Source organism: Chelonia mydas, chromosome 12 (assembly GCF_015237465.2).
Source record: "Chelonia mydas isolate rCheMyd1 chromosome 12, rCheMyd1.pri.v2, whole genome shotgun sequence".
Taxonomy (NCBI): Eukaryota; Metazoa; Chordata; order Testudines; family Cheloniidae; genus Chelonia; species Chelonia mydas.
The window spans coordinates 35,882,802-35,904,476 of NC_051252.2; the positions used below are offsets into that span (position 1 = coordinate 35,882,802).

The 21,675-nt window shown below is 55.8% G+C and overlaps 1 protein-coding gene across 11 annotated transcripts in view; it reads right to left on the reverse strand.

Annotated features, from left to right (window-relative positions):
• The window catches only part of GSE1 (Gse1 coiled-coil protein), a 360,389-nt gene that overhangs the window by 26,877 nt on the left and 311,837 nt on the right, over positions 1-21,675 (reverse strand). For 6 of the 11 annotated variants that reach the window (XM_037878124.2, XM_043526224.1, XM_043526226.1 and 3 more), the window contains 3 exons: positions 11,582-11,781; positions 1,876-2,057; positions 276-476 (listed from right to left, as the gene is read on the reverse strand). In XM_037878124.2, the coding sequence (XP_037734052.2) occupies positions 276-476; positions 1,876-2,057; positions 11,582-11,781 (583 nt within the window). The remainder of the gene's footprint in view (positions 1-275; positions 477-1,875; positions 2,058-11,581; positions 11,782-21,675) is intronic. The other 5 variants (XM_043526225.1, XM_027821765.3, XM_043526227.1 and 2 more) reach the window with 1 other exon arrangement.

Here is a 21,675-nt window from a genome sequence, read left to right on the forward strand (position 1 = left end):
GCCGCAGGAATCCCCGCTGCTGTGGTAAATGACCTCCCTGCAATGCCTTATTACCATTGTACTGAAGCACCCGGGGAACCATCAATTGTGGATAAAGTGTACTTATTTCTGTGCGGCTTCCAAAGCCGACGCTAGGGTAATTGATTGCACTGCTCTGCCTCAATCCAAGGCCCCCGCAAGGTTTGGTGAGCAGCCGCTGTTGGCTGGATGCGTGGAGAAAAACAATTGCTGCCCAGCGTCTAGCAGTCCCTCTCTCCCCGGCCTCTGACACTTACCTGAAGGCTGGGTGAGGGAAGGGGTGGTGGGCCAGGTAGCCAGGGTGGTAGTAAGCGGCAGCGGTGGCCGGATCCAGGCTGATGGGGGCCAAGGAGGACATGCGGAGTTCCTCAGCGGTGTGGTAGGGCCGGAAGCTCCGCAGATAATCTTCAGTGACCGCGCTGGGAGGCACCACATGGTGTACAGGCCGCTGCAGGCTGCTGGCGGGGAGGGATGGAGGGAGAGTCAGTGACCTTCCCAGTCCAGGAGATTCACAAGCCTCTGGATATCCTCATTAGCTTGGATCTGGGGAGGGGACTGGGCTCCCAATGCAGAGGCCTAAGAAGGGGCAACTCCTACTGAAATGCTGGTGGCTGAGCATAGAAATTCACTGCAAAGGCAGAACCATAATCTGCTCTGTGCCAGCCGTACCCTACCAGGCTTGCTTCCTTCCAGCACCTGCGTCCCCCTGTCAGGGCACTTTACCTCCAGGGGCCTGGCCATCCCCAAGGCATGCTGCCCGGAGTTAACGCAGCAGAATACAACCACCCAGTCACCCTCTGCTCAGTGAGAGTTGGCCACAGGCATAGGGAGGAAGGCAGCTGCCTGGCCCTAGCATCTGTCTGGGGATGGTCGGGCAGTCTGAGTGGAATGCTGCCCCCACTGGTGAGAGCTGTCAGCGCAGCACCTTTAGCTGGCAGAGGCCATTCCAGGGAGCGGAGTATCATCCAGCCACCATCCCCCCAGGGTTTAGATCTCCCCAATCAAATGTAACCCCGCACATTTGCCATACAGTCCTTCAAGGAAGTGCACAAGTCTTAGGTCTGTGCTGCGGGAGATCTGGGTTGGGAAGGAGCACTGGTGACACACCCAGCATTGGTGTTTGGAATGCTGGTTTCCAGAGCAGTTTGTTTTAATTACACGTTGTCCTGCCCCAAACCCCAGAGCTGCCTCCCAGCTCCCCCAGTCCTTGGAGACACTTGGGGCCGGTCCTGGCCTTCAGCTCTGCAGCTCAGGCCCACCTTTGGTTTGAATTTGTCGCCTGCTCCTGGGTTGGTTGGTTTGAGGTTTTGAAATGTACATGGAAAAAGATGTATTCAGAGTTGTGGTTTGGGTTTGTGTTGGAAGAACCCCAGCTGGGACGGATGGGAGTGTCGCACAAAAACCGCATGGCTCAAGGCAACATCTGTGATGAGTTTCTAAGCCACAGAACACGTCGTGGAACTCGGTGGGAGGGGAAAGGACGAGTATTACAATGGAGCCTGTCCTAGGTAAGCCACTCCAGGGACCAGCAGAAGCCAGGTGCCTGGTGGAGCCAGCCTGTGGTTGCAGATCTTGCTGTGTTCCTCGGTTACTTCTATCTGTGCTATTTCAGGAGCTAAACGAACCAAACACCCGCCTACAGGAAGGCCTGCTCTCCAGGGATGCAGAATTCTTTGGGGAACCCCAGAGAAAACAGCCACAAAGGAACTAAGCTTGGAAAAGGGCTCTGAGGAGCAATAAAAGGCCACCCCGCTGGGGGATTCTCATATGGGATGTGTCAGAGCCGGCAGCACACGAGTGAACCTGACACTGTGGGAGGCTGATGCAGTGGATCCTGCTCCCGGGCACGTGACTCACTTTAAAGGTGGGAAGCGGGAATCCTGGACGACGGAGGTGGGGGGGATCCCGAAGGAGTAAGGCGTCCCAAGGAGATGAGAAGGGACAGCGGGGCCCCCGGCTTTCTCCTGTGGGAGTGGAGGCTCGGCAATCAGGCGCTCCCGGCTGCTGCTGCTGCTGCTGCCTCTTGATCCCGCTTCTTGCTACAAGAAAACAAATGACCCCCCACCCTGAGTGTCAGGGAAAAAATGTCCTGAGGAGCAGGACAGACACAAAGGAAGCAGATGCATCTGGCCAGGAGCTAGCTCAGTGCTCCCTGCCCATCTGGGCGTCTCAGGGTCTCCCTGCTGAGGACCAGCCCACAGTTCCACTCAGATCCCCAGCAACGGGCCTCCGGGAGGGGTCTGTCCGCTCCTGCCTTGCTGCAGTCAGACTCGCTGGAGGCTCCCTGGGCTGTAGTCCAGGGAACGGCTAGGCAAGACTCCCACTGACTGCCTTTATCCCCTGTCCTTTGGGAGCGGCAGCATGAGGGTGGAGGGGACTGTGCCAGGGCCGGCTCACTCTGGCTGTTTGCTAGTCCAGCCCAGTGATTTTTGTTCGCACAGCCGTCCGTTTCGACTAGCCAGGGACGTGCCTAGATCCAGGGAGAAGTGCTTGAGATCAGTAAACCCACCCGTGCCCCGATCTTCAGGAGGGCTGAGCACATGCAGATCCCCCTGACTTACAAGTGACTCTGCGAGTGCCCCTCAGCTCGGAAAATCGGCGTGTGGAAAAGAAGATGGAAGTGCTTCAGGAGCTGACCCAATGGGAATGTTGACCGGAGGAAGGAGTTCAGGACTGCACACGTGCCCGCACTTACACACACACACTCACTTCCAAACGTTTCCAAAGTTTGAAATAAAGTAAGACAAATAAAACTAGGAGGGTTTGGAAACAGCTGGCGGTAACCACCACCCCGGCTGGGCTGAGAACGCAGACTGTAGCACAGACCCACAGACATGCTGAAAAGACAATACGTCTGAGCTCCAGAGGAGGAGGGAGCGATCCGGACGGGGCCCTCCTTTGCACGCCCGCCAGCCGATCATTCCTGGAGTAAGGCTGGCATCAGCTGGGATGGCAGCTGCTCGCTTGCCATCCCAGCTATTCTGACACACACACACACACAGAGACAGAGGGCATTAGGAAACTGGCATTCCTGCCGGGATAGGGCAGGCCGGTCTGTATGGCCCAAGGAGTGCCCACAAGCTGCATGTTCTACGCAATCCTTGGGGGGCCCAAGAGGGCATGGTGGGGGAGAAACCCCTGGCAGGAAAAGGGAGCTCTGTAAGGGCAGGTGGGCACTGAACCCACTTCCGTACAAGAGCTGTGGGGCTAACCCTGCCCCCCAGGAGGGATAAGACTGCCTCCAGTGCTGCAGTACCCCTTGGGCAGGGGCACTCTTGCCCTCTCTGCAGCTAAGACAAAGGTCAGCCCTGCGGCCTCGGAACGGCACTGTCAGACCTGCTCCCAGGGCCGCGGTCGGGCCACCCTCTAGTGGCTGCAGCCCAGGCAGGCTCTCAGAAGAGCTAAGGAAAGGACCTGGGGAGAGGGAAGAGAGGCAAAGGGAGAGAGAATACAGCCAGTGCATTTGGAAGCTGCCAGACAGCACCTAGATTGGTGGGCTTCCCTGGGGGGGTTGCAAACCCGGTGGGGGAATGTTTAAACCGAAAGGAAGGGGAAAAGCTGCTTTCACTGAAATCATCCAAATAAGAAGCGGCTCTGCTGCGCTAGACATTGCACAAAACATCCTCACCCCCTGGGGGCAGGGAGCATCTTTCTGTTCTGTGTTTGTACAGCACCTAGCACACTGAAGCCACGGGCCACGATTGGGGCTCCTCGCAGCTATAAAACCCTGCTGTGAAGAGCCCACGCTCCAAACTGCCAAAGCATGGAAGGAGAAAGAGAGGCAGAAAGAGGGACCCGCCCAAGCAGCAGAGTTGGGAATTCAGCACAGGTCTCCTGAGTGTCAATCCATTGCTCTGACTACAGCACCGCACTGGGCCCCCATGCCAAAGGCCGGAACCTGTCCTCTTAACAAGCTTCCTGCCAGCCGGGTGGACAATGCAGGAAGCCCAGGGAGGGAGCGGGGGGACTTCACACGTATAACCTTCATCCCATATAACGCACAGTCGGGTGATCAAATATTAACCACCTAATGGGCTTTTCTGGCTGACAGGCCTTGTTTGATGGGTTACTCCTTGTTTGGATTTGGAAGGAAATCCCATTCCATGAACTGTTTCCCCTCCCGAGGGGCTGCCACGCTCCAGCACTGGCTCTTGGCCACCGAGTGCTGACCCCACGCGGCTCCCAGCCGAGAACATGCAATATTAAATGTCAGCAATGTTATTTTTGCCGAGCCCACATGTTGCTCAGGCCCGTTTAACGTGCATTGCCCCTGGCAGGGAGCCAAGCAGCACTCTCCAGCTCTCCCCGGCCCCTTGAAAGGGATAAAACCCTTCTAATGGCTCTGCAGGAGTGGATGGCATGCAGCAGTACCCTGGATGTGTGCTGAGGCGGAAAAGCAGTTCAGAGATGTCAAAAGAAGTCAAAATCAGAGTTCAAGCGCCTCCCCTGCCCCTCCCGGTGTTGGGTCTTCTGAGCATTTCCGGAGCCGCTTCATAAAGAAACACAGGTCAACCACCAGCCCTTTCACGGGGGCTCAGACAACTGCCCTGCTCCGAAAAGGAAACAGTTAACACCGCCATGAAAGCCTTAACCCTCTCCTTGCCGGAGAGTCACTGGGGGAAACGCTGAAGGGGCCATGGATCACAAGACAAACTCAGCCTGCTGCTCAGCCTCTTCAAAGCACTCTCGAACCCTTTAAGTAAGTCATCCTGTTAACCCTTTCCTGTCCTAGACAGGACTAGACAGTCTGCTTTTGAGAACAAAGTGTACATTTTAACAGTGAGGGTAATTAACCAGTTCCCCAAGGGCCGTGGTGGATTCCCCATCCCTGGCAATTTTAAAACCAAGATGGGATGTTTCTTCTAAAAGCTCCGCTCTAGGAATGATTTAGGGGCAGGTCTCCTGCCTGTGCTGTACAGGAGGTCAGACGAAATGATCACAAGGGTCCCTCCTGGCCTTGCAATCTATGACTCTAAGAGACAGTGAACCCCTTCCCCTGCAGGACAAGACTTGGGAGGCCCCACCTACCTCTTTCCCGCCAGTTGCTCTAAGGATTTCTCACCAATTCCTTATCCTGCAGGTGGAGGGGCTGTGGGCTGTGCAGGGAGACCATTCTGTTTGCAATGCCTTACTGCAGCTGTGGACAATTTTCTAATACACACCTCTCAGTTTATAGCCCAATGGGCTACCCAAGGACAATACAATGACTGTAACCCACATGTATTATTGGGTAACGGGATTCTCAACTGGATTAGATTTTTTTTTTTACACCGTCAGGTGGGGCTGCCCTGCCCTCTTTGGGACCCTACGATGTGGTCACAGCAGCACCTGACATTGGCTACTGGACTATCTACTTTGGTGGCCCTTTGGCCGTCGCTGTGTTCCTCCCCCTCGCCCAGCTCCACTTAAACAACCCTGCTGTTTTGGGGAGTCCTGCTCAGTCAGCCCTTTGTTGTGCAGCAGATTTCCTCCTCCCCAAACCTGGCTCTTCCCCAGCAGCGCTTACATGGGGCTCCAACAGCACATCCTTCGTGCACTGCAGGGAGCTGGTGCCGGGACCGGCAGCCAGACGGACAGTAGCCCGGGGCTTTCAGCGCTCCAGCAAACCTGCCTTGGAGGTGGACATGGGCCACTCATTTCCTTAACCGTGATGAGAAAAAACAGGGATGGCAACAGTCATGGAGGGGAAAAGAAAGAAACCCCGTGGAGGAACGGTCTGTGAGAGGGAGGGCTACGGACTGGCAGTGGGGGGAGTGGAGGGTGCGAGCGGGGACAATTCCAGCCAATGCCACAGATCCTGCAAGGTGAAGAGGGCCCCTGCAGGCTGCTCTCAGCTCCTTTGGAAGTCAACAGGAACAGAGCTGAGGGCTACGTGGGTACCAGCACCCCACCTGTTCCCATGGGCCTGGCGCTGTGAAACATGGCGGCAGTCCATGCATCCAGCTGACCACGGACCTTGCCTGTATGCGGGAGGTGCCAAGACGCCCTCTAAGCTTCTCCTGCCCCCACTCCAGACGCACATCATCCTGCAGGAGAAGGCAGCTTGATACAGGAGCCAGCCGTTCCTCCTGTCTGGAATTTATCTCCCAGGGAGACAGAGGGAGCATTGTTTTGCATAGTCTGCCCTTCTTACGGTGGCCCATCCATCTTCATATCCCCAGATAGTGACATCTTGGAACACACAGCGGATAAGATTTAAACAGCACTGGGCCAGGCTGTTCCGCACCATCGGGGGAACTGCCTTCATCAGTCAAGTGTATTTACTAAACACCACCACAGCACACACTCCGCAAGCAGCTGATGGCTCCTCAAGACTTCATAATCTCTTCAGAAGACACATCGGCCATAATTAATTGAAAGAGATGGAACCCATTGATGGGAATTTTTAATGAGCAGGAACATCTGTTCATTCTCTGCGCCTTGTAGGCATCCAGACCTCCACATTCGGCCTCTTTCGCGCCCAGTGGGCCACCTCTGACCTTCTGCAGAAGGCGCGTTCCTGGGATAATGATATGACTGGACGGGAGGGGTCAGGGCGACTTGACTGGAACAAAACACACGGATGCCGCAGGGCTGGAAAGGACGGGCCATATGGACCGGCCACCCTTGCCTTCCGCAGGCAGGGGGCAAGGGCATCAGGGAGATGAACGCAAGCCAACGGGTGGCCTCAGTGCAACACCACCGACACCTCAGCAACTCTGGGCCGCTCTGAGAAAGACCCAGATCTGGATGAGCAGGAAGGGGCCCATAACGGGGTGTGTGTGTCTGTGTGTAGCTCCCTTCCCATTAAGCACGGGGTTGAGATAAGGCAGGCCAGCGAGTGGGAGGGAGGAGAGCTAGCAGCAGGCCCACATTTCACCTGCCTTTAGATTTACAGGCAGCTTTGTTCTCCGGCACCATTAATCATCCAGGGAGGATACAGACGCCTATGGAGCTTGAAACAGCACAGCAAGTATAAATCCAGCAGGCCTCTGATAACGGCCATAAAATAAACAGGTTAATCAAGCATTGCATGGCGGGGCCCAGGAAAGCGAGCCCTGCGGACAGGCCTCCATCGGCACACCCCTCCCAGGCAGTAAGTGCCCCCGGCTCATCCGTTTATAATGCAATGATGATTTTTGTTCCTAATACAGGACTAAGGTCTCCATCTCCTTCAATCAAAACCCGGTCAGCGCGTTGGGGGGTCTGAAGGAGGGGGCTAAAGTGGGGATCGGTGACAGCGGGGCAGGGCCAGGGAGGGAGGGAGAAGGGAAAACTCCCGCCCAGCCTATCGTGCCTGGCAGAACAAACCCGTCACTCCCCTCTCTGTATCACCGGGAAGTACTGACCGAGAGGAAGGACACAGATTGTACACCCTGCCTACCCTTAGCAATACTCCATTCAGAAACAAACACCGCCGGGGAAGCCCATACCCTGGCATGGGCTCAGCCAGGCAGAGAGCAGGGGGAAGCAGTGGGTATCCCAGGGATAGGATCTGGGGTGCCAGCTGCCTTAGGAATAAGATAGACTGATAGATCAATAGATGATTGATCAATAGGGTTCTCAACCTGCGGGTCGGGACCCACAAAGGAGACACAAACAGGTATCAGGATGTTCTAACATCCCTGCTCTTCCTTTATGGCAGAAAGGGAGCATGGTCCCGGGTAGATCTGGGGTTGATAGGAGGTGATGCCCTGTCCGAAAGGGGCTGACAGCTGCTGGTTGGACAGATGGATGAGAGGAGTAATCCTGCTGTAGCCGTTACCAAGGCCATCTTAGTAGGACCCTGGCAGTGCGTGGGGTTGCCCTATTCAGGCAGGAGAAGCCAAGGGGGGCAAGCTGGGAAATTCTTTCCCAGAGGATGAGGAGGAGGAGGGGTGGTGGAACTTTGCCTTACCAGGGCCTGAGCCCAGTGTGGGGCAGAGAGAGGAAAGCGAAGGCAAATGAGAATGTCCCTGGGTCACGTGAGTCAGAGACATCCTGCCCTGGCGCAAACAGGGCAGCCCTTCCTCATTCCCCAGTGCCTGGATTGGCGACACTCCCCCAAGCACAGCACTGCCACCCGGGTGCAGCGGCAGGACCTCCTCACCAGGGCTGCGGCAGCTTCCCAGGGCTCCGAGCGGCACCGGGTGGCCTGCGTTTGATTGGCTGTCTCGGAGCGGTGGCTGTGACGATGAAAGGGGAGGAGAGGAGGAGAGAGGGGGGAAAAGAAATCCGTCATTCCTGGCGATTAGCGAGTGATCTCCGCCAGTGAGAATGCAGGACATGCCCTATTAGGTTTAAAATAGACTATTCTTCATTTAATCTGGCCTTTCAAAGGCTCCCCATTACTGGTGAGATCTCGGTAACCCTGGAGTAGCGGCTGCTGATGGATCGTCTGCTCAGCTCCCCGTTCTGATTTCTGCATTGCTGATGCAAGTGACTCACCCCTCTAACTTTATGAAGTTATTTCCCTCTGTCTCTCCCGCCCCGCAAAGAGAGGATTAAACCCTCAATTGAGTCTTTGTGCAGGCACTGAAGGGCCATATATCATCTGCTAATCCAGTCCCAGCTCCCTCCCAGCCCTCCCCGGCAGCATTAGTGGTTCATTGAGCGCGATGAATCACTGGAGCGAATCTGTCCTGGCCCCGTCTCACGGGGCACTGGCTGCTTTGCAAGTGGCCAGGGCTCTTAGAAATGGAGGGAGCTCGGGGCGGTGGGGGGAGGCGTTAGTACTCACTTGGCTGCGAGGACAGGGACAATAGGGCACTGGGGATGGCACAGGGGAATCCAGCAGGCTAGACGAGCTCTGAGTCGGTGGCAATGCAGGGAGGAGTCTAGGGAAGCAGCAAGTCTCCGCTGGCATGGCTCGGCCTCTCCCCCATTCCGTTTGGGGTGATATGCAGAGAATGGGGGAAGGGCCCTTACCCTGCCCCCCTCCAGCCTGCACCGCCACCCAGGGGCATGGAGATGCTGGCTCCCCCTCTAGAGACTGTGTCCTCTCCCCCTCGGGAGGCCCCTACCCACTCTGAGCCTCTAAAATGGAGAAGGCAGGTTCCCGAGCAATGCTGTCCCTGGGCTATGCTGTAGCTTCCCCCCAGCTGAGAGCAGGGGCAGACAGATCCACACAGTGCATGACACACTGGTAATGGGACCCAACGGGGAGAATGACGGCAGCCCCCAGTGCTCTCACCCGGCACGGCTGTGCAGCTCACTGGGAAGCAACAGGGAGCGGGGCAAAGGGGAGAGCCCCGCCCACACCCCACGGCTCTCGGCACAGGCTGTGGGTCACTGATCCCGGTGAGATGTGGGTGTAGACAGGAATATCCCCCCCAAAGCCAGAGGGCCTTGCGGAGAGGAGAGACTCAGGATTTGGGATTGGAGCAGCGATATGAGACCCAAGGAGCTAGTGAGGTGAAGGGACACGGTGCCAAGGCGAGGCAGTATTTTGGGGGCAGAGTCCAAGGTGATCTCAGCATGAGGGCTGGGTCCTGGCTATCTGCAGCAGGACCTTCATCTGCTCCCCCAGAACCCCCTTGCCCTGTAAAGAATATGTGTCCCCTACGGCTCAGTCTGAAACCATCTCCCTTTGGGTCAGTTGCCACTGCAGCAGGGGCCACAGGAGGGATCATGGCAGATGCAGGGAGCGGGAGGGGGTGACATTGATTCCTGACTCACTGCATGATCCTGGAAGGACTGGAATCACTTCTCTGAGCCTCACTTCTCTGAGCCTCAGCTTCCCCGTCTGCAAAATGGGCTTGAGGATACCTGCCTTCCCTTGTAAAGTGCATTGAGTGCTACAGACGAGACGTGCTACGTATCGGTATCACTCCTCTCTCCCAGCAGAGAGGAAGGGTGGCCCAATAGGTAGGGTGCCAGTCTGGGACTTGGGGAGACCTGGGTCCAAGTCCCTGCTCCATCACAGATTGCCTGTGCGACCTGGGGCAAGTCACTCAGCCTCTCTGGCCCTCCGTACGGACAATGGGGATGGGACTTGCCCTGCGCTGCCCTGCCTCTCTGGGGGGCTGTGAGGGTGACACAGCATCTTGCCACTCACGCTTTGCAGCCATTAACTACTGCCCCTCTGCCAGTCCCTTGGGGGCCCCAATTACCACTGTGTTACAGCTATGGAAACTGAGGCATGCAGCCAGTAAGGGCCCAAGCTTCACACTGATCCATGTGGACCTCTGCAGCGGCACAAAGTCCCACTGGACCCTGCCCTGCGCAGACTGGTTTGCAGGGCTGCGGCCCTATGGGATTTGCACACAGTCGTCCCCTCCAGCGAGTTGTGCAAAGAGCAGTGCTGGGTCAGAAGGAGAAGGAACGGTCTCTTCTCTCCTTTACCATCCTAACACAAAAAGAAAAGGAGTACTTGTGGCACCTTAGAGACTAACCAATTTATTTGAGCATAAGCTTTCGTGAGCTACAGCTCACTTCGTCAGATGCATCCGATGAAGTGAGCTGTAGCTCACGAAAGCTTATGCTCAAATAAATTGGTTAGTCTCTAAGGTGCCACAAGTACTCCTTTTCTTTTTGCGAATACAGACTAACACGGCTGTTACTCTGCATCCTAACACATTAAAGCCTATTGTGCATGCGGCAATTACCTCCCCATCTCCAGGTGCCAGGCTGGGACGTGGCTATGCGAGACAATAAACCAGACCTGGTTAACCTATATTTTAAAAAGGTCACTTCTTATGGGGCAGCCAACTGGGGGAGGGGAGGGAAATCAAGCGGGCAGCCAGGAGGGGGAAGGCTGAGGGAGTGGTGCTGCGAGAGCCCTGCCCCTCCCAAAGCGTTGGCAGAGGGTTTTGCTTTGTGGGATCTCAGCTGGGATTAGCGCCTGCATCCCTTGAAGCACCAAGAGTTTTGCTTTCCTTCCCCTCTCCTCTTTGTGCTTTAATTAGTCTTTCCAAGTGGTGTAATCCCGCCGGGAACCTGCCGTAAAATACAGGCGAGGAGAACCGCTAACAATGATTCTTACTTAGCAAGGGCTTCCTACCCAGATTGCAGCATCAGCATGGGCATGGGGTGGGGGGGCAGGGAGAGACAGAAGGGAAGCCTGGGACAAACCAAGTCGGGTTGGGGCCCTGGGAGCCACAGGGCTAGGGGCTGCTTTGAGGGTGTATATTTACTGCAGGCTGCATGGAGATTAGAGACAAAGGCTGCCCCGCTCCCACCACCTTTTATCACTCTTGGCACTGGAACCAAAAACATTTGGCTTGAGAGCAAAGTTCCCACCAGTCTCCTTCTGTGCACGGTATCAGATATACACACAAAGCAAACAGCGCTGTGCACACATGTGGCTTTGTCCTCTGAGCTTGCATACACAGCACACACCCCTGCGGGGAGTCAACACATTCTTGCGGCGCTGGATAAGGAACTGCTGCACCAGGTCAGATCTTTGGCCCATCGACTCTCGCACCCCGCGGGACCAGTTGCGTCGGAGGAAGGTGTAAGATCCCTGCACTGATGGGATAACCTGCCTGCAGGAAGAATTCCCTCCTGACCCCAAAAGTTAGAGGCCAGTTTATGCCCTGAAGTAAGAGAGTGTCTGTCCCTCATAAGATTCAAGCACGTACACGTACACACACACACACGTTACCTGTCTGCCTTCGCTTCTCCAGACCCCATTCACAGTTTTCGTCGGGGCGATGGTCACCACGGGGGGCGTGCTAGGCACGCTGTGCCCCCCAGGGGGGACGATGATGGGGCCCATGGGTCCTCGCTTGGGCGTGCTGGCCGGGGAGCTGTGGTTGGTGGCTGGCGAGGAGACGGGGGAAGACTCGCTGCTTATCGAAGACCCTTTAAAGAAACCGAGAGAGGGGCTCAGAAGGGAAACCTTTTACAAACCCTTAATAGCAGCACATCACCCATTAAACCTCATTGACAACAGCCCTGTCCCCGGATCTCCAGGCTGTGGATTTGGAGGCGTTGGGCTTGGGCACCATTAGCCGGGTCAGAGACCTCAAACTGGGCTAGCAGATTATGTCCTGTGCAACCAGCCTTCAGAGCCACTGACCTCTCTGAACGGGAGCATATGGGAGCATCCAAGAGCACATCACCGAGGGCCCATCCTACGCGGTGCTGAGGGATTCCCGTGAGCTACTTTGCACCCACAATGGCCATTGACTGCCATGGGCATTGAGGGATTGGGCCTGGAGCATCGGGGCCACTACAAAAGGTCCTCAGAGTCCCATGGAGGGCCAGCATCTATCCTCAATGCCCCAACTAGTCCAGTGTCACGGCCACCACTGGAGTCCTGCCAGGTGGCCCATAGAATAGAATCTGCAAAGCCAGCTCTAGGGCTGGACAGGGAGAAGGGCCAGGAGGGGACCTCTCTCTTATCAAGCAGGCCTCCGAATAAAACGCTGGCTGAGTACCAGAGCTGGTAGAACCCAGGGACCACAGCGACCAGCACAGGACACTCCCGCATTGCAATGCCGCTGTGTGGTTTAGACTCCCAGCGGGTGGCAGCTGCGCCCCGACAAGGCAGTGAACGCCCATGCCGGGCTGAGCGGATCTTTGCCATCCCCGACGTGAGGGACAGGGGGAGATGGATGAAGATCCTGGAAGTGAGGGACAGCGGGAGATGGATGAAGGCAGCCTCAGGACTTGTCTACCCAGGGCAATTCCCTGGCATAATTATAATTATGCACACACATACATGCCATGTCACTCTGGAAGCAGTACAAACACTCGTAGAACAAGAGCGCCCACGGGGGGGAGTTATAGCAGCAAGGTGGGTAAATTTCCCAGGGGGCTAAAGAAGGAATCCATGTGGCGGATTTACTGTGCACGTCTGAGGACCTATTAACACCTCTCTTCCCCGACCCCACACCAGAAGATCCAGCAGCCAGAGAATGCAGAAGCCGTGTTTGTTTTCAAACAGACTCTACTTTGCCTTGCTTAGGCTAACGACCCTTTGCTCTGGCCTGCCTGAATGGCTGTTGTGCTTCACCCCAGAGGTGGCCGCATTTCAGTGGCGGAGGCACTCCACCACAGCCAGGGTGTAAAATACATCACGGCAATGAGTCTCGATGTGCGGTGCTGTTAGTAAGAGACCGTTACTCCTGCCCAGCCCACCAAAGCTGGCTCCCTGCCCATGGTGAGAGAGGCTCCGGGCGGAGGAGGACAACCACGCAGGAGATGTACTGCAGCTGAAAGAGGTCAGAGGCATCAAAAGCCATTAGTTGTTTATTTATAATTCAATACCCCTTTATTCAGCACGCGGCACGGTCTGTGAGCGTGTGTGCCGGGCAGCCATTCGGTTCTCATTGGGGAGCATCCTCTTAGCGTTAAAAGGCTTTGCCACACGCTGTTTAAATGGCCTGGAATGGATCCTCTCTTGTCAGTCCCCTCGGAATAGCTCGGCAGCACCCCCCACTCCCCGGGGGGCGGCTCTGCCAGTGCAGGAGAGCACCGCTCGGCCTGGGCAACACCACAGCCAGGAGAGGACTTCCACCCTCGAGGACAAGCTGGGCTGAAGTCACTCGCCAAGGGCATCTTTGTGCAAATGGGGCAGCTGCCCAGCTTTCAGTGGTGCCAGACACTGGCAGAGGGCAGGGGCCGGTGCATGAGGATTCTGCCGCTTGTTCTGTCCCCTGGGGCCTGGCACATTTGGTCAGCAGGTCCGTTGCCCGGGGGGGATGGGTGGGCTGGAGTTCCTGACATACTGCCCCCAAAGGACCCTGGTTTTTCACCCCCCTGAGCCCCGATGCGGTGGAGGGATTTCCAAGGCCCTCTGCCCAACCCTTGGGGCTTGAGAGTGCTTGGGAAGATCAGCTCTCAAACAGACAGCTCAGCTGAGCCTTAAGACGGGGTCACCAGGGCTGCTCCATGATGCGGCTGGGTCTGTGTAGCCTCACAGCACAGATCTCCCCATCGAGCAGCCAGCGGGGTGGTGACAGCAGAGGGGAATACCTCTCCTAACTGCCTTTGCTCCCGACCGTGGTCTTACTCTCCAGAGCCCCTGCAAACACCCCCATCCCCAAGCACCTCAAGGCAGCTCTCTCGTGTGGCCAATGAGGAGGCTAAAATGTGTTCTAAATGTGTTCACAGTTCTACCTGTGGCCCCTCCATGTCCTCTGGTGCCACGCAGTGCAACGAGATCCCGGCTGGCGGCAGAGGACACAAGTGCTACTGTCATGAGCAGCCCCCCAAGTTACTCTTGTAGCTCAGGAGTCAAAGATGCTGCTTTCGGCTATGAAGATCCTTGGTTCAAATCCCAGCAAGGATAATTGAGCCGTCTTCCATGCCCTCCCCAGCGGAACGACAAGAGTTTAGCAGTAGGCTGCAGAAACTTACACATATGGTGGGGTAGTCATTTAAGATTTGGCTCTCCAAGTCAGCCCCTCGGTTCCCCTGTTGACCCTCTAACAGGGGACTATGACTGCAGCATTAGAGGAGGACAACCCATCCTCCCTCCCCTCACAACAAACCCAGCTAGCAATGCCATACTAGGTAAAAGAGGAAACACATTCCTTCCTGACCTCCACAGTGATCACCCCACACCCTGAAGCATGGAGATTAGACTAACACGCAGAACTACAAGCTTTATCGCTGCTCAGAAAATGTTCCCGTTCCTTTTAAAACCCTGCTATGCTATTTAACTCAGTAACTCCCTGTGGCTGACAACACACCATCTGAGGACGTGTGTCCTTTCCAGGGGTACCCCGTCTACAGCACGCCACCCTCCACGCAGGCAAAGCTGGGCAGCTACAGATGCTTAATACAAAGTCCTGATATTCCAGCTCTGAGCCACCCTGAGAATTTTTCCAGCCCTCAGCTTGGCTGACTCTGAGCAGCATGGACATTCATCTCTGGCACTGGAGACGGGAAAGGGGGATCAGGGATGCCAAGCATGCGCAAAAGGGTGCCACTGGTGTGGCGCCAGCACCCGCTGCCGAGGACGCCTGTCGCTGCCCGCACACGGGGGCACGCTGACCTGAGAGGGTGACCGCTTTCTTTCAAGAAAAATTAGCCAACACTTGCAGTCGAGGCTGCAAAAGTTACTCTTGAGTGAGCGCTGGCGATCGCAGATGCAGGCATTGGGATAAATCGAGTCACTCTTTGTAACCCTTGGGCAAGGCTCTGGCATTATTTGCATAATACATCTATATTGTAAATTATACCCACCCTGGGGATGCCAGTGATATTTGCAAGGGAAAAATAAAATCTCCAAAATGGAATTAAAGTACGGAGAGCAACGCATATAGACGAGAAAGGCTGGGACAGAAATACAAATGGAATGCTAACTAGGGCACGCAGAGCTCATCATGTGCTTCACTGCAAATTGCTAGCATGTAAAAATGAACAAGGACAGGCCAAGCTCTGGGATGTGTGAATTTTGTGCTCCTGAAAGATGCCCACTGTTTGGCCAGGGAGACAGAAGCAGGAGCACCGTGGGCTGCAGTAATCCCTCGTCGCTATGCCAATGCGCTTCAGCATTGACCTGCGGGGACCACTTCCGGTGCCTGTCAATCTTTGGCTCCTCTGCTCAGTCAGTCAACAAGGGGCCAAATTCTCTGCTGGTGGAAATGGGTAAAAGTCCAGCGAAGTCAATGGCGCTGCATCCATTTACGCCTCAGTTTGCTAATTAGCACCAATTCTGAGCACGGGCTCGGCGAGGCGGCTGCTTCCCCGGGTGGAAGGGGACTGAGGCTGCTCTCAGCCATCAGGTGTCCCGACCGGCCTGGGCAGGACACAAACCGGTGACACGGAGGTGAAAGACTCTGCAACTTGGTCCGACTCCCACAACCCGTCGCTAATGGTGTCCCAGCTGAACAAGGCGCCCCTCAGCTATGAGGCTGGCACAGAGCTGGATTGAATCCCAGGGCTTCTAACTCAGAACTGGAGCCTGCAGACTGTGCGTCCGCTTGGCAGGACAAAGGAAATACCATGTCGTGAGTTCCGTGGGAGTTTGGCACGTAAGGACCTTCGAGGCTCTGGGCCTGGCAGACTCCGAGACGTCGCTGGCACCACCGATTTTATGTGGAAGGTGCCCAGATGTCACGGTGACAGGATAAAGCCCTAAGTTAAGATGTTCCCCAGTTCACCTGTGGGCTCTCTAATGCTATTACTTCCCATGCTCCGGTTACAGCGGCAACGCAGAGCCCAGCAACTCTCTCAGAGCCATGGCAGAGAGCACGGACCTTGGTGCCGAGCAGAAGGGGAGGAGCATGGGAAGTGGAGAAGCACCAGCTCACCCGAGTTGTCCCGCGTGGGCTCGGCATGGCTATCCCGGCAGGCTTGGGGATGGGGGAAATGAAGGGGCGAGTGGTGGAGGAATCCTACCCAATGGCGGTGTGCAGAGAGGCGTTATTAGCTGCAGAGCCCTATTAATTATTCCTGAGTCGCTCTGGGGAGAGTCAGGGAGAGAAAGGCTGCCCATGACAAAGGAGGCGGCCGATACAGATTTGACACCCTCTGAGGTCTATCTTGTCAGCGCAAGGCCAACAACAATTAGCACCTAATCCCCTCTGAGCTGGGAAGCCATTACTCACCACGCGATAGCGTTAACAATCAATACCACCACAATGAGCTGGGCAATTAATGAAGCTAAAGTCTTACTTCAGAACCTTAATTCTCGCTGTGTGGCTTTAAACGGGAGGCTTTGTGATCGTTATAATTAACTGGTGCTATTCAGCCAGGAGTTAGTCAATGAAACTAATCTGGATTGGAGATGACAAGAGGCACAGTGTGACGGTGTCACCTTTGTTGTCTGACCTCCTGCTTTCCGCTCAGTGATAGCAGATTAGCAGGCGAGGTTGACAGGCAAATGTAATTAACAGCTGAGACCCTGCAGAAGAAGGAAAAAAAAGAGATCTGAACCAGTGAAGCCCACAATCGGCTGAGGAGCTTTGGGGATTTCTTTGTGCCTCTTTCCTCCCTCTCTGCTGCGCCTCCCTTTCGGAATAAATTTGCTCCTTGATTAGGCAAGACAAGATGCAGATTTCTGTCCGGCCAAGAAAGGCGTCGGGGACCCTGCATCCCGGATACTGCAAAGGTCCGAGTTATGAATGACTCATCCCGCAAAGCAAACTCACAGGCCATCCACAGTGTCTCTCCCCTCCCCTCCCCTCTAGCAAAGCCATCCACAGCTGGGAGCATTCCCATTAAAGGCAAAACTAGTCACCATCTGCAGGCAAGTAACATGGTGCACTGAAGACACGCTCTTTTTCCAGCTTCTTACTGGTGGTTAGAGCATGGGACTGGGAATCAGGTTCATGCCCAGCTCGGTCACCAATCCCAGGTGCCACCCTGGGCAAGTCCTTAACTTTCCCATGCTTCAGTTGAACTATGTGTAGAATATACCACTCGAGGTCTGATCGGCACCCACATCTGAGCGCGTGGTTAGCCTCGCCTGGGTGCAAGCAGCCCCTGAGTTACGGCATCCTCCCTGGTGCTGTGCTCACCCGTGCATGTCGCTAGGGCTTCTGGGAGCGCATCCACGGGCCGTTCCTTCCAGCTCAGACACACGGCTCTTGAGGGTACGCACCGCAGCCTCCCCATTAAAAATCCTTCCCCCAGGATTAGATCAACGTGGTCTGCTCCTGCCAATTTGCAGCACTCACCACGTTCCTTCAGCAAGTGGCCGTGGGTTCCAGGGAGGCGCAGGTGCTCAGCACCTGGCAGGGTCAGGCCCTAAAATGCAGCAGAAACAGCAATGGGCAAGCAGGCCCCTGCAAGAACCCAGCAGCATTTCACTGGGGCTGGGAGAGGCCGGAAACCAGACCAGCCTGATGAGCACACTGGGCCAGATTCTGGGCACAGCGATGCCCTGTAAAAGCAGCGCAAGCCCGCAGTGGCCAGCGCAGCCTCTCTGGGTTCACAGCAGGGAGAGTGAGATCAGAACCAGGCCCTGTCTCCAGCCAGTTCCATTCTGGTGAGCATCCAGGTACTCCGCTCTGTACCCAGCCTCCCCGAGCACAGATCCCTGGACAGCTTTACTCTCGTAGAACAGAGCAATCTGGCTGAGCTGGCAACATAGCGAGGATGGACCTGGCCGTCTCTATCCTGGAGAACAACAGCATCGTGAGGGTGGCTCTGCATAGCCCAGGCCCTGGGTCTGCGGCTCAGATATTATGATGATCATCCGTGTTACAGTAACACCCAGAGGTTCCAGCTGAGATCTGGCCCCTGCTGCGCCAGGTGCTGCCCAAACACACAGTCACTGCCCATCCACCTTACAATCTAAGCAAAGAGTGGGAGGGCAAAGAGAGGGGAGTGGCTTGCCCAGGTGACCTGGCAGGTCACCAGAACCCAGAGTCGCAGGCCAACTTCTGACCCACTAGGTCAGTGCAGCTCTCTGGCATGGACAAACACCGAGAGCTAAGGGCCGTGGCTGCTCTGATGGCTCTCCAGTTCAGACGACAGACCCCTCCTTCCTGGAGGTTAATATCCCTTTAACACATTCACGCAACACCAACGAGGGGGGAAAAAATGACTTTGAACTCTGCGCTGAATCTCCAAGCTCCTGGAACTCAATTAACATCCATTTGATATCAATAACTATGTTAAGCAGCTCCCTGTTTCTGGATGTGGCTGGCTCCCGGCGTGGCTGGCTCACACACACAAGCCTTTCCCACAGCTTCTGAGCCTGCCTGGCCTCTTCCTTTGAGATGAGAGAGAAAGAAATTGCAAGAGAAACCATGTCGCTTTAATCCCCACTGGGCACGGCGCCCCTGGTTATCTCTTGTTTTCCCCTTAAAGTCGTGTTTCAGCTTGAGCCGAGCCATTGACAAGGAGAGACAAAATCCTACTCAAAAGGCTCTGGCAGCTTTTCCAGCTGAGTTGTGGGGAGGGGGGATTGCTAGACCTGGCATACAGAGCTCTTTGTACTGGGACTGCAGGGGGTGGCATCCGGGGAAACTTGAGGAAAGTGAGGAAAAAACAGCATTGGGTATGGCCGTGTGGCTGGAGCGCAAGAGACCTGCAAGGTAGCCTCCCTCGCTCTTCCAATGCATCTCAGCCCTGCCCTGCAGCTCCCAAGCTTTCCAGTCCTGGCCTCCCTGAGAAAATCACCATGGCTCAGAATCAGGAGGTGGATTCATGATGTGAATAAACATTTGTTAGGGTCCAGGGATGCCGGGGGGGCGGGGGGGAGAAGGAGGAGGAGGCCAAGGCCCTCCCACTTTTTTACCAACCACAAGGGCGAGTGATGGGGAAGGGGTGGAGACAAGTGAGCGGTGGGGGGCAGGGCCTTGGGTGGAAGAGGAGCAGGGCCTCAGGGGAAGGGTTGGTGCAAGGGTGGGGGGCTCTGGGAGAAGGGGCGGTGTGGGGGTGGGGCCTTGGAGGAATGGGTGGCATGGGGGCGGGGCTTCAGGGAGAAGGGGTGGCACAGGAGGCGGGGCCACAGTTCGGGCTCTGGTGCCCCCCCCCCCCAACTTTTAGAGACCTTCCGCCGCTCCTGTTAGGGATTGAGCCTCTCGAATTCATTTCTCCAGTGATCTAACCGACATCTGAACCTAGCTCTCCAGAGACGAGAGATCAGTGCATCAACCTACCGCAGCCTCTAGCCGTTCAGGAGGGAAACGCACTAATTTGCCTCCACTTGTCAAAGGCCCACTGGCACTCAGCGCTCTTTTTACCCGTAGCTTTTCCTAATGCCACATTCCTGTTTTACACAATCCCCTTCCTCTCCCGCCCAAAGCCTCCCGAGATGGATAATCTCATATATTATACATCTAGGAGATGATCCATCTCACAAACCCAGGCAGGCGGGGAAATCTGAAGACGGGGAAGGATTCTGCAATCAAATTATACAGTCGTTAAATCTAAATCAACAGAGAAAATCTGTGGCTTTTTATTATGAGCCAAATTTGCTGGAGCAGATCTTTGTATGTCGCTGAAAAGGGAAATGACTGCACTGGTGAGGATGACTGGCGCGCGAGAGGAAAATTTAAGCATCAGGAAATCAATGTCAGCACCCACTAATGTCGCTTTTGATGGCTACGCAGCGAGACGTGGCTGAGGAGAACGAGACAGAGGAGGAAGATGGGGCGGTGGAATCTATGGCATTTTACAAATTGATTCTCCGCTTTGTGCGCAGGTAGGGGGATGTGGGGGGCGCTGACCAGCTCCCTTTATGCTAGGTAGGATCCACGCGTGATTCACGTTCTCTTCCAGAAGGCTGGGCAATTTTCACCGTAATTATTAATCAATCCTCTGCCATGGTGATCCTCCACATTTCAGAGGCCAATCAGCCACTTGATGTAATCCTGCCACCCCACTCCGGGCCCCCTCTCGCTCTGTGTTCGCGGGACTGTCCCTCGGGAGATTTGCCTCTTGGCACTGGCCGGCCAGTGGAAAATGTAACGGTGCATCAAGCAGAGATGACTGGCCGGGCACAGAGATCTCCCCTGTCACCAGCAGCCCCCAGCTCCCTCCCTTCCCTGTCGCAAGACACAGCCCCGAGCAGCCAGATTGAAGCTTGTCTGCATTTTTCACTCCCTTCCCCATGAGAAATTCTGCTGGCAGCAGCAAATTATGCGCAATTACTGAACCCCCCCCGCCCCCCAAAGGGCAGCAAGGAGATGCTGTGCCACCGAAAGAGGGGGCCTGGCGATTGACACACGCCATCCACATGCGGCTGAGTGCTGGCGCGTTGCTCTTTAAAGGGTCATGGCCAAGGTAGAGGAGCCCCAAACATGCTCCCCCAGGAGCCAGGATTTCCTTGCGGTGCCACGGGCCAGCCCTTGGGCTTTGCCCATGGCTGTCTCCTCTCCAGATCTGGGCTGGGCCTGGCAGCATGTGGCCCAGAGGCGTCTGGCGCAAATGGAAGGGCAGCGACCAGCGCTATGCTAATAGGATTGATGCTCCAGCTCCATAACCTGGCTACGCTCATCCCAGATGAGCAGGCAGAGAAAGGGAGGCAGGCCAGGGACCTCCAGCACTCCCAAGCTGGCTTCCCCGGGGCAAGGCTCTCTGTAGCTCAGAGACGCTCCATAAGGCTGACCCCTGCTGGCTGGCGCTGCGGATGCTGCGTCTGCGAGCAAAGCTGGCTGCGTGGCAAAGGGTGGGAGCCCACTCAGAGAGGGTGGGGGGCAGCTGAGGCCATCAGCAAAAAAAGACCTCAAGCTACAGCTCTGTCCCGCTAGCCCCATCCATTAGCGCTGTGGGGAGATTCCCACTGGCAGGGGGCAACCTGTCTGAAACCACTTCCAACCCCCTGGGCTGAGAAGTTTGAAGATCCCGAGGCTCCCATCTCGCTTGGAAGAGATAATATAAGAAAATGGCAGAGAAAGGGAAATCCCAATGAGAGAAGAGGGCGAAAAATGGCCCGGAGCAGGAGAAAGAGAATCTGACGGAGGAAAGGACCCAGCCTGTGTATATTGAGTGCATGTGTCCGTCTGTCCTGCTGGATGAGACGAGCCCTGCTCTGTGTGGGCAAGGGTGTGATCCCTCTTTAACACGCCCCACACAGGCTGCCCTTTAGCGAGAGGGTCACATTTTGCTTGTTGCCAGGTCTCCCTTTTCAGTCACATGGGTTTGAATGACAAGGTTCTTTAAATCCTCTGAGCTCCACGGCCACAGCAGCTTCACAGATGAGGGGCGTTGAATGGAAACACGGGTCAGATTTCCAGGCGCTTGTCATGAAATCGACACTTCCCAGAGCGGTGCCACAGGGCGGCAACAGCCTCTGCGGGTGCCATTGCTGGGGGCATGAGGGCGAGACGCGTCAAGGTGCTACCTTGT